Source organism: Pempheris klunzingeri, chromosome 22, assembly GCF_042242105.1.
Source record: "Pempheris klunzingeri isolate RE-2024b chromosome 22, fPemKlu1.hap1, whole genome shotgun sequence".
Taxonomy (NCBI): domain Eukaryota; kingdom Metazoa; phylum Chordata; class Actinopteri; order Acropomatiformes; family Pempheridae; genus Pempheris; species Pempheris klunzingeri.
The window spans coordinates 2,778,258-2,791,568 of record NC_092033.1 but is presented as its reverse complement, the minus strand read 5'-3'; the positions used below and the strand labels follow the sequence as shown (position 1 = coordinate 2,791,568).

Sequence of the window (13,311 nt, the reverse complement as noted above, 5' to 3'; positions counted from 1 at the left end):
ACGATATATTTTAGGAGTGTAACAGCGAGGGTACTTGTCCCGGTGCAGGATGTTCGATAAGGTATGCGAGTTTCCTTTGGGACGCTAACGTTGCGAGACCCAAACAGTTACTGTGAAAATAGTTTAACAATCCCATTTCTTCAACATGCACAATCACAAACACAAGACCCATAACTCTGACACTGAGTGCAAAGCTATTACTAAAATATTATCTCTGTAGTTAAACCTCATGGCTGTCCCTCCGCCTCTCATCTCACTGTGATGGTCGGCTTTTCATCCCACCTTTAAGTGTTAAGTTTAACTATAAACACATTCGATTTTTCAAATTGCGTAGCCAGAGCCACTTCTGTCAGAGCAGCATGTTGCTGTTTTAGCTGCCGGAGGTGGAGCCGGTTTCAGCTACTTCATACAAAGTAAAACCACTGACAGCAGGTGTCCTGACAGAAAGGTAGTTCTCTTTTCCCACTGCAGCAAAACTGAACTGTTTCAGTAACACTTGTGCTTAATGAGCCACTGATGAAGGTTTACATTATTCAGAATAATCAAGCAAAATGTTTTTTTCTACTTTTCTCTTCTGCTGTGACCGTAGTGAAAAAAATTCACTGGATTATCACATGTCTGACAGCCAAGTGGATGATACTAATAAGCAGAAAACAGGGAGGGATTTAAATCAGCACTATTATAATGGATGGGACTCAAACAGGGACTTCATGAGGTCCAAGTTAGAAAACTGTAAGTATTAAACTCTATATTGGTCCCCATAAAACATTCTTGCTCCTTTCATTGGTGTCATATATCGCTGTGACACTGTGGTGCTGTATGATATAAAGATTTGAAGAGTGCAGGAACCACACAGCTAGAAAAGAAGAAGAAGAAGAAGCTGATTGTCTGGTAATAAGAGTCAGTAAGCAGGCGTACGCTGTGCTCTTCACCTCCTTCCTGACACAAAACAGCTTCATTAAAACCTCAGACTGTATCAAAAGAACCACAAGAAGAGCAGCACACTTGTGCTCACGTAACACGGCTTACGTGTGTGAGCGCACCGGGTCAACTCAGCATCACCACATCCTTCAGCTCCTCTTGCTTCCTGCACCTATAAATGAGATAAACACTCAAAACAAGCTAAAAATGGGTCACCGAGTGTGTGTGAGGGAGAGGGAGAGAGAGAGAGAGAGAGACTACACCAGGTTGTTGCCAAGGTAGGTTTTGTCACATACGCCCCTCGGCCAGCAGGGGGCAGGAGGCCTCCAAGCGAAGCACGAGCTTTTCAGAATAAAACTTCCCTCAGGTTCAATATTTATAAAGATGACAATGATTTATTAAGGGACATCTGCTTGTAAAACTCACATTAAGCAACCAGAAGAGAGGGTTTCCAACCTTATATAATGGCTGCTGTGAAACAACATTACGAAAATCTGGGAAATAAATGTCTCAAGAAAATTCAGACAAAAACCATGAAATTACAAACTAGCGGCAAAAAAAAAAGTCCCCTGATAATCAGGAGGGCTTCCTCCATTTGTCCTGTTCACACACTATTTGCTGAGCTTGTGTAAGTGATGGTGTCTAGTGTGCTCTGTGGGCCACCACAGTCAGTTCATCATCATTGATCCAGTGAGTATTGAAAAAGCTTGATGAACACTAAACAGCTTCTGGTTAACCCTTGTGTGCCCACTTCCAGCCCTGCAAACTGAATATTTGTTAGCTTATATGTGAATGTATGATTTCCTGACTTGTTCCAAGAGGGTACAAATGCACTGGTTCATTTTTTAGTGGGTTTTATGGTTTAATTTGGCATTTTGTTCAAGCAGAGCTGATTACTCTGCTGTCGAGCAGGTGTTTAAATGTCAACATCATACTGACTTCACCATGTAGATCCTTGGAAGAAGAACAAAGGAGACTCCAATCCCAGCATGCTCCTGGGTCAAGAAAACCAACGTGCTTACAGAGCAGATTAAAACGCCGCATCTGTTTACCAGTCCGCGGGGAGCAGCGCTGCTATCAGTATCATGAAGTCTACAGAGGCCGAGAGCCCATTAAGAGACGAGCAGCCCACCCACCCACCCTCGGCCTCGCTCCCGCATCAGATCTCCCATGAGGCCGTGGGGGAGAGGAGGAGGAGGAGGAGGTGGAGTGTGTCTCACCTCCATGGAGATCCGCCGGTGGATGCGGTTCCTCAGACAGACGCCGGTTGGAGATTGCACCTCGTCTGAAGACGTTCCCGACGCCTGGTCGCTCTCCCCATCCGAGCCCATCTTCAGGTTCTCATGCACAATATCTAAGACAGAATGGAAATAATAAAGTACATCACACATAATACAACAAGAAATACACATTGTTTTACAGCAGGGAGCAAAGGATGAATCAGACTAAAGCCCTTTATTGTAAAACAGCAGAATGAATTTGGGCTGCAGCTACAAATGATTTTGTCTTTTAACATTTAAAACAGAGAAAAGAAGCAAATCCTCACATTTAAGACACTGGAACAAGAGAATATTTGTCCTTAAATGATGATGATTACAATAGGTGCCAATTAATTCTCTGTCAATCTACTAATAGAATAACCGGCTAATTGTGTAAGCAGTGGAATTGATCAGCTCTCTGTTGGTTGGCTTGAGGATCAAACTTTAAATCGAGCAGACCTTTTTATCAGCAGGCCTTTTGACTCGTCAAACGCAGGCGCCTTTAAAGTCATTATTAGCCGCTGAATGGCACCGCGCTAACCGCCGGAGCAGAGCTGTCGATAATCTCATTAGTTCCACCTGTGGTTTTCCTGCTTCAACAAGTCAAAATCTCTGCTGTGGTAAATCTCATTCATTTGAGGGCAACGAAAGAGTGTCCTGATGCTGCGACAGTAGCAAGACCCCGGTTAGCAAGAGTCATTCAGTTCAGACACCCATACTTCCATAAAATCTAGTATGAAAAGATCCAGTTTGTGTAAATACATGCATGTCAAATGCAGAATAGAAGAATGAACTCAGACATCAATACGGCACACTATGAAGAAACCACCTGCAAAGTCCAAAGTGCAAAACTGAAATATGGCGAATGACGTTTTGCATCTAAAGGCAACTTCTGTTTTGTTTTTTTTTAGCGATGGATTGTGGTGATGTGTGAGCAAGAGGGTCAGAGTTCAAAGCGCAATGTTATGACGAATAGTCTGCACGCTGCATGGACGTACGATAGTAAGAAAAACAAAAAAATATGTGATTTGAACTGCAGGGACTCTCTGTGTCTCTCTACCATCCTCTCTCTCTCTCATATTCATATTCACTTGGATTTATTCATTTTATTTATGATGTTTTGATGCTGCCAAAGCATAAAAGTCTCATGTAAAGAATAGAAACGTAACACAGTGAATAATAAAATGGGATAAAAGGACAGAAATAAACTATTTACAGTGAAATCTGTCCTGCTTGGGGACATGCAGTAACTTGAAGGTAACTGAAAGAGTCGGTCTTTTGGAGGTTTAGAGACTTTCTGGGTGAATTTGAGGAAGAAATTCTCTCTATAATTCTTTGTATTTGTGAGAAAATTAATTTCTGTCAACGTGATACAAACTCTCTTTGTTCTTTCTGGCCATTCTGTCCTATAGTGACCAGTTATAACAGCGAGTTTATGGTCACTAACTCTGTATCTACTGAGGGTTTGTCTTTTTCTAGGATCTCTCTCTCTCACACACACACACACACCCTTGTAGCCCCTGAGGCCAAAGATTAAACCCTCCAACCTGCACCACTTCCTCCAGGGCAGTAAACACAGCGGGGGCAAACACAGTGACATACGAACCACACACACACGGTTAATGAGTAGCCCTGGCTGAACAGTTCTCTGTCATCTGTGTGTCAGCGCCTCCAACCATGCAGTCTGTCATCAGACGTGAGAGCAGAGAAATGAAAGAAAGAAATCTCTGTTGATGGAGATTAACTGTTTGTTTGCAATAATTTCAAACGTGATAATCCTGATTATTTCTCAAATGATGATTAACTGTAATTATTGGTGTAGATTTTCAGGAATAATTACTGTACTTTGGCACTCACTGACAAACTCTACCTCATAAAGTCCAGCCACAACCCAAAGGAACACTTTGCCCCAAAATCTGAACCAAAACTCTCCTCAGATTAAAGGAAATGCTGATCCACTTTTAGAAACTCTGGGGCCGACTCGTTCTAACCCACTTTACATGACACTTTCACAGATAAAATGAGGTTACTCTGCTGCTTGTTATCTGAACTTTGGTGTTGCAAACACCGGAGGAACTTGATATATTAGAGCAGGTATTTAAGTGGAATAGATCATATAGCACTTCTGTATTTCATTGGAACTGGAATAATATCAGAAGCAACAAGACATGAAAAAACAGCAAGACAAGACATAGGAAAAGGACAAGGATTTTAAAAACCCTATTTTTTTTAGATATTTTGGGTTTGAAATGACTGGTAGGTACACAAACGTTTGGAATTGGTCCAGTCGATCACCTCAGTTGGCAGTCAAAAATGGAAAGCAAACAAATTGTAAAATAATCCTTCAGGGCAACTGAAACACAGCACATCTACTAAAAGTGCTTGTTTTTGCCACTGACAGGCTCAGATTGTTATTTAAAGTGTCTGACAAGCTTACAGAATAGATCTCAACAGGGACAGACCTGTAAAATCCTTTATTGTTCACCCGGAATTGCAATATTCAAACCCACCAGACTCCATTGACAAAAACAATCATTTTACCTCGCAGGGCAAGCAAGTGGCTGGTCTTACTGCTGCCCTGATCTGTTAGTTTGTTTGTGTTACTGTGTGTTACACAAATGACAAACTAACCATTTAAAATACCAAAGTCACAAAATAACAGAAATAAACGTATTGGTAAAGACAGCAGTAGCCCAGTAACTACCATCTAAAATGACTGTTTATGTCTATGGAGTCTGGTGGCTTTGAACCAAGCGGTATTCTGGCTACTTCTGGTTAAAGAAAATGGATCTGACAGGTCTATTTCTGTAGGAATCCTTTCTATAATGTTGTCAAACACTTCTAACAACAATCTAAACCTCTTGGTGGCAAAAAATAAGTACTTTTAGTGGACGTACTGTGGATGTCATACAGGTGAGATTCACCATTAGTTTGTTATTCGCAGGAGCACATATTTAGAGCTAAAAAATAATATCTTCTAGAAAGTTCTTCCTCTGTCTCTCTCTCCTCCTAACCTAGTTACTTTCTCTCTATAAACACCTTGAAAGCAACTCACTCTCACCCCACTTCACTTCTTCAACTTGTCTTCTCTTTGAAAACTTCCCAATGATCTCTCTTCCCCTTTTTCTGCCACTTCTCTGTCTCTCATTTACATGTTTCTTACCCCACTTCAAAAACCTCAGCAGCTCCTTTCACTTCCCGTCGACACATTCCTCCTTTGCTCCCATCTTGTTCTCTCTTTTGCGAGGTTTTCGTAGACTCCCTCTGTTGCCTCAACACATTCCTTCTTTACCTGCGCTTTTCTAACTCGTGTGCTTCCTCTCCAAAGCCACCAAATGATCTCATCTGTCCTACTTTTTTTCCCGTTCAGCCTCTTTTCTACTATCACACACTTCTCCATTATCACCCGCTATCTCATATCTTCCCTCATCCGCTCCAAAAACACCCAAAATTCCTTCTCTTGCAAATAATATTTTCACTTTCTCTCATCATGCCTTCATCTCCCAACAGCCAAACCTGATTCCTTAGCTGTTTTCTAATCTTCCTACATTGTTGTTCTTTCACTTTAACGCACCTCTTATCTTCTCACTTGTTCCTCTTTCCAAAAACCTTGAAGAAGTTCTTTCTCCGCCCCATTTTTGATCTTTCTCTCCTGATCATCTCCACTCATCCTGCCTTTTTTGCACTCTTTCTGATCTTTCTCTACCCCGACTTTTCATTCTCCCTACCGTCTTTAGCAGCTTTGCTAATAAGCAAAGTGTGCAGCAATATGTGGTACATGTCCTACTTAAATGTCCTGTTTTTAGATCCAAGGCCCTCTATCTAGGCCAGGGTCCAGTGTGAGGCTCAATAGTTCTCTTGGAGTCACCTGCCAACAAAAATGAGCTTAGAGAAGCACCGATCAGGGTGCTGTGTTTACTGAAATAATGAACATTATATGACTAGTAACAGAAAGAGTCAAATAGACTGTTTGCACAAATGCCGATTATTGTTTCTGCCCATGTGGACAGAAAATCAGTCAAACAATGTTAAGCAATGTTTGGTTAAAGTTTAATGCAGCATCTGTTTGGTATATAACTGACCTTACAGGCTGTGAAATCAATAATGACTGGGATTAATCCTTTACTACTTTACTGAATACAGTCATTAAACAATCTGACACAGTTTAAAAAAATGATTAATAATGTGTGTGTGTGTGTGTGTGGTTGCACTTTGTTGATGGTACTAAATGTTGAGTGTGTGCAGGATTATTATTTTGTGTTTCCGTATTCTACTCATGTATGTTGCTCATGTTTCTGTGAATTTTTGCCTTTTGATGTGAAGAACTTTTGAGTTTACCTGTGAAATGAAATGTGCTACATACTGTAAATAAAAGCTCGGTGAGGCTGCATGCTGAGCTAAATGCTAACACCACTTCATGTACTTTATGGAGACTGCATACACTTACACTGTGATCATTCACTGGATTAGTAGAAATGTTTACATTATTTCTTGGATTGATTTGGCATTTTCTGTTTTATGGGACAGCGACAGTAGAGAGTGACAGGAAACAGTAACAACTGAGCCTTGACAGTCCACACTGTACCAGGTGAGCTAATGGGGCGTCCAGATTAAGTGATCATTTGATTAATCGTTTGATCTACAATACCAGAAAATAGAGAACATTTCCCAAAGTCATCTCTTTAAATTGCTCGTGCTATATTGAACACACCACAACCTCAGTGGTGAGACAGTTACAGATTAAAGATGAATTCATCTCAGTGAGAAAATACAAACATACTTATTTCTAAAATGTTAGTTGCTGCACTAAAAGCGTATAATAAGTTCTATAAGTAACTGTGTGCTCTTCCCACCAGTTGCTCTGCCAGGACTGCTTGACCAAATATTCAGAAAGCCTACAGGCTGGTTAGATCTTTATACCCACAACACTTCTTCTGTTCCTCTGTTTCATGCTGTCCCCTGAATCATCTCATCCCTCTCCGGACTCTCCCGACCCCCCAGCCTGAAATCTGCTGCTGCTGCTGCTTTGAATCATCCCAACAACGGCTTCCCTTCCAGCCCTCGCCGCTACGGATCGAGCGCGATGAATCGGCTCACGCAGGAAACTGCGTCATGTTTGACTGAATCCCCCATCCAGCTGTCACTTGGGTGAAAGCAGCCCTGCTGAGGGCCAAGAGGGGAGCTGCCTCGCTGGAAAGACACCCAGTCGCTCTGGCCAAGAGTGTGAGTGAATCCGAGAAGCCGGATGGAAATATCAGGGCCGTGACACGTTTCCTGTTTGTTCCTAGATGCCATCTGCTCTCCCACTACTCACTTCCTCCCCTCTGTGTGTGTGAACATGTGTGTCCCTTACCGAGACGACTGCCGTTGCGTGGTATAGCCATGAAGGACCCCAGGGTGCCGCCGATGACGCTGTGTGGCCGGCGGAGGGGGGGCTTCTTGAAGGAGCCGGTGTATTGGTGCAGGAAGGAGTGCATGCTGTGGGAGGTGGGGGGGCGGCCGTTCCTCATGAAGGGCTCTGAAACAGACACATGACGACAACTGTCATGATTTCTGTATTTCTGAAAATCATCAGGCTGCATCGCAAAACCCACAGCAGGTAGAAACACTGAGAAACTGGATCTTATTATCTTCTTTCCCTTGGATGTGTTATGGAGAACTAATCGTCAGATATCAGATATTCGCTAAAGTTATATGATGTTGGAACTTAGCTTTCAATAACTCAAGCAGAATTAAATGTTATTCCAACTTTTCTGCTGCTTGAGGTCGACGTTTTAAGAGATTTTTTGGCAGATCGCTTGTTCACCATCTCTCCAAGAGTTAGATAAGAAGATTGATACCAGATGATGTTAGCTGTGTTAATGAGCGAGCTTTACTGTGTGTTTGCACGTTAGCTCAGGTTTTATGAATCTATTTTGTCAATATAAAGGTCAGATGTAGCCGGTGCGTTGGTTGGTAGCTAACGTACAGAATCAACATCGCACAAATCAACACAAACACAAAGATCAAATTCACAAAAGGGGAAAATCTGCCTCGCTTTCTGCGTGAACACACCTTCACAGGTAGGTTTTGGTTCTACCTCTTTCTCCCTGTTTCCACTAAGCTAACCGGCGGCTAGTTGTAGTTTCACATCTCACAGACAGACATGAGAGTGGTATTAACTTTCTCACCAAAGGCTCAGCAAGAATGCACCCAAGCGAGTTCAAGCTAATTGTATCACAAACAGCAGAATCAGAATTTAACAACCAAACAGCACAAGAAAAAGGAAAAAAAATAAATCAGCTGAAGTGCTGGAAAATTGCTACCCAAATGGAAATTATATTACTCTACTGATAAGCAAGACATGAGCTTCACTCATGGACCTCAATTAGCAATAAAATGTCCAATCCTATTTAGTAAGGACACCATGTAAGGAAATATTACAACCCAGTATTTTCCCTGTGGGCAGAGAGGCTGCCAGAGTTCAGCTACACCGTTCAAAGACGTCATAAATCATCCCGTTCTGATTACACGCATCTTGTGGGCTAAACTTTCTGCTCCTGCCGACTTCTTTTTTTACTTCATCTGGGCTTTTTAAATCTGAGCTGGCAGAACATGATGTGTTCCCACATGTCAGCCTCCAAAGTTATCATCGCGCTGCCTTCAGGTGCTTGTCAGACATACTATAATTTCAAGATGAATGAATGATGTTAACAAGGGGGCTAGTTGGGATTTTCAAGGCTTTTATGGGCTTAATATACAGCCAGCAGGTGATTAGCTTAGCTTAGCACGAAGACTGGAAGCAGGGGGAGACAGCTAGCTCGTCCAAGGGTAGCAAAATCCACCTAAAAACTCACTCATGGCATTTGTGCTAAGCTAAGCTGCAGACTATAGCTTCATATCTTCTCATCTAACTCTTGGCAAGTGAGCAAATGTCCCGTACTGAACTATTCCTTTAAGTGGCTGAGTGAGCAGTATTAACATTAAGTCAGTCGTCATTCTCCTGGCTTGCTGTTGCATCATTATTATGAAGCCATGTGGATTTGTTGCCATGGCGACAGCAGGATAATGACAGAAATGGGAAACGTTCTGGGAAAGATGGACGTTTGTGTCCACTCATTTTGGCAGCAGAAGTCAATCACTTCCATCATGTGTCTGTCATACCAGCAGCTTATTGGAGACAAACTGTACTGTAGTGCAAAAAAAAAAAAAAAAAAAAAAAAGAAAGATTATGTAACGAGGAGATGTCAAGGAAAGGGTATTTACCTGCGTGTGAATGCTTGTTCCCTTTATATAGAACGTTCTTACTTGCTGCTATCTGAGTGTGTGTCCAGCTAGCTCACATACTCTTTTACTCCGGTTACATAACTTGATAGGAAGCTACGCGCTGGAAGTCCATTACAGCTGTTACTGAGCCATGCCGTACTCTCTCCCACTCTTCATCAACTTCAGCGCATCATGATTTAAATACCCCTGAGAGCCACCGTGGTGCTGAAAGCTCTGTGTGAGTGTGAGAGTGTGTGTGTGTGTGTGTGTGTGTGTGGTTTTTGAAATGCCAGCTGACGAACATGCACAGGAAGATATTGTGAAAATCAGACCAGGGGAATTTCCTTCCCTGGTTACACAGAAGCACAGATTCCCAACTGTTTTAATGCTTTTTCAACGTGAACTGTAGCTTAATTGTAAGACATTATTGACATACAGATGGTTTTCTGACATGAAGCTCTTTCATAAGGTACTTTTGACAGATTTTTTTTTCCTGATTCGTCTGCTCGAAGTGTGTTTGTGTTTCATGCTGAGGATGATGATGGTATACAGTAGTTAACAGTAAATGAGGTCGTCTTCATACAAGCACAGCTTTGAAAATCTTCTAGTTACACAAAATGCAGAAAATGCAAATGAACCGCTGATAATACACCAGAGTCTATTATTAAAAATGGCATTTTAAAATATGATTTCTACCTGGATTTATGTTATTATTTTCTGTCCTATTTACAGATTGTTATGAAAATGATGATGCTGAATATTCACCGTTGTCCTTGGTGCCGCCGTCCTCGATGGTCATCTGCTCGGCCAGTTCAGACAGAGACTCGTCGATGGTCTGACTGGAGCGGAGTGTTAACGACAGGCGCTTCTTAATCCTCTTCATCTTCTCCATTGCAGGGCAGTGCACGGCCTGAGGGACACGCAGGAACACACAGTCAACAATAGTTCAGTCGCAAGGGGCTGATAAACCAGCAGAGAAATGCACACAACTTTTTGAGGACTGTTTTGTTGTTGTTGTTGTGTGTGTGTGCACAGCATGGGGGTGTTCCGCACAACCCAAAATATCTCACTCATGAATAACGTAAAGCTGCTTTTAATCCAATATTCAGTCACTCTGCTAATGCCTGAACAGCACATGAATAAAGCATGAACAAAGCATGAATAAAGGATGAATATCACAGACTTGAATACAGCTGTTTTCACTTACACACATTCACACGTTTATACAAAGGGGAAATTAATGAACACTAATTGAAAGAGAGGAGTCAGATCGGTTAGCAGACGCGCTCACGTCTGCAAACACACGCCTGAGCGTTGTTCCAGACGAGTGTGTTTGTGTTGACGCAGCAGTCGTCCAGGTCACAGGAAACACCTTGCTCAATCTGCCTCAAGCCGGTCCCTGCTCATTGTGTTGCTGTGTTAACGCCCCATGCAAGAGAGTGTGTTTATATGTGTGTGTGTGTGTGTGAGAGAGAGGAATGAGCATGCTGGTTGAGTGGAGGAAATGCAGTGAGGAAGCAGCAGCAGAAATGCCCCGCCTGTCCCGCCCGACCCTGGGCGCAAAACAGGCTGACCCCTGCCGTCACCATCTCTCTCTCTCTCTCTCTCTTTCAACCTCTCAAGGTCGCTAGCTCCCCTCATCCTCACGAGACACCATCTGCTGACACACACACACCCTCAGCAATTTGTCATTGGTGACACTGCGTGGCGAGAATCACTTCATCAATCAGTGTCGAGGCGTATGACCGCACACTCACACCAACACACATCCACAACCTGTTCTTCAGATTCTGTACACTGCAACACACACACACACACACACACGCACATGCATTTGGGTTGGTGTGAGTGCATGTGTGGGGACATGACCTGAATTTCCTCTCAGCTGGCTGCAGTTGGTCTAATTAAAACCCAACAGGCTACCACAAGAGGAATTTATTAATTAAAAGATTTCACTCCATAAATATTAATTGCTCTGTCGACATGCGGTTTTTAACAGGATTCTTTGTATTGGTCTTTGTAACTACAGCAGTCAGAATATAAGTTTCTAGTGTGCGTAAATGTAGTAGTCGGTTTCATAAAGGTTTAAGGATAACTTGATGGTCAATAGGGTCGAGGTATTTTCAAACTTGGACCCTATCAACAGGCAGTGAATGAGCTGCGATGGCCGCAAGGTAAGATGTTGAGTAAACAGTGCCTGATAAAACAGGCTCAGGCTCAGATTGTTACTTAAAGTGTCTGACAACAATACAGAGAAGATTCCTCCAGAGATGGACCCGTGACCTTTTTTGTGTAACCAGAAACAGTTGTTCAAACCCACCAAACTCCATTGACAAAAACAGTAATTTTACCTTGTACAACACAGGAGATGGTGGTCTAATGCTGCCTTGATCAGTTAGCATGTTTGTTAGTTTTGTTTTTGTCAATGGAGTCTGGTGGGTTTGAATAGTGCGATACAACAGCTGTTTTATTTAAACAGAAACAACAAAACAGATCCAACACACCCAATCGAGGCAGCAGAAGATCGACCACTCCTGCCTTGTAAAATTACCATTTTTGTCAATGGAGTCTGGTGAGTTTGAAAACAGCTGTCTCTGGTTGAGCGAAAAAAGGATGTTACAGGTCTATCTCTGTAGGGATCCTTTCTGCTTTGTTGTCAGACACTTCAAATGTTATTGATTGATAACATGATTTCTATCCATTCCCCAAAACAATGAATGCATTTCAAACATTTTACTTCTATGCAGTGTGTCTTGTGCACCGCCCAGTAACCTGTGTGTGATTAGCCCACTTTTGAAGGGGAAGTGTGTCATGCTGGCCCTGGTGGCCATATCGACACGCACACACACAGACACACACAGACACACACAGACACAAAAATCTATCGGACAGTCCAGTAATGGGAAAGAGGGAACTGAAATTCCAGTTAACGAGGCTTAAAATCCCGCCCGTAAACATCGCAATGCAAAATTAGAAATGACTGCATTGGAGAAACGCTCTCGCACAAACGCATACACACATTCTCTCCCTCAAAACACACACACTCTCACTGTATGTGAGATAAGCGCTCTTTGTCTCCCTTACAGAGGAGTGTAACAGAGCCGGGTTTTATCTCTGCAGCAAAACAAAACAAAGAGACTCATGTGACGTGTGTGTGCATCTGTGTGCATCTGTGTGTGTGTGTGTGTGTGTGTGTCAAGAGTACAGCATCTGGCACATATGAATGATGTGTGTGTGGGGAATCCGACATGAAAGGCAGCACAACCGATCTGCCAGCGATGGGGAGACATTGAGGGAGAACTGAGACCCCCAGACTCTCTTTCTCTCTTTCTCATCATCAGCATATCCACAAATTCTCTTACACACACACACACACACATACATATTTTGACCCACATTCCCAACAACCCCCACTCCATCACTCCTCTGGCCCCTCCTGGATGCCTCCCTAGTGCATTGTGGGTAGGCCAAAGGAGGAGACTTCAAAGGGCGAGTGAGGGGGGAGAGACAACAGGCGACAAGGCCTAATTACTGGGCTAATAATTACAGTCGCACACACACACACACACACACCTTCCAACATCCATTCCTCATCCTTCCCTCTTCTTCTTCTTCTTCCTCTTCTTACCGAACTCCAACATCAGAATGAAGTAACGAAGCGGAAAATGTGGCCTTACAGTCAATCTCAGGGATGTGGGTGAAAGTGTGAAGGTGAAGAAGAAGAGGAGAAAGAGTGGGGGGAGGAGGAGGAGGAGGAGGAAGAAGACGAAGAGGAAGCAAAGGAAGAGAAGAGGGAAAATGAGTGTATTTCAGCAAATGGAGCCATAATGGAGTCTTTGTGTTTGATTAAGAGCCATGAAATCACCGGAGTGACTGCAGGCATGTA

The 13,311-nt window shown here is 42.8% G+C and overlaps 1 protein-coding gene across 1 annotated transcript in view; it reads right to left on the bottom strand.

Moving 5' to 3' along the window:
• cdk17 (cyclin dependent kinase 17) overlaps window positions 1-13,311 on the bottom strand; it is a 40,526-nt gene that overhangs the window by 9,967 nt on the left and 17,248 nt on the right. The window contains exons 2-4 of the mRNA XM_070853530.1: window positions 10,191-10,335; window positions 7,534-7,698; window positions 2,142-2,275 (exon numbers count right to left, since the gene is read on the bottom strand). Of these exons, the coding sequence (XP_070709631.1) occupies window positions 2,142-2,275; window positions 7,534-7,698; window positions 10,191-10,317 (426 nt within the window). The 5' untranslated portion in view covers window positions 10,318-10,335. The remainder of the gene's footprint in view (window positions 1-2,141; window positions 2,276-7,533; window positions 7,699-10,190; window positions 10,336-13,311) is intronic.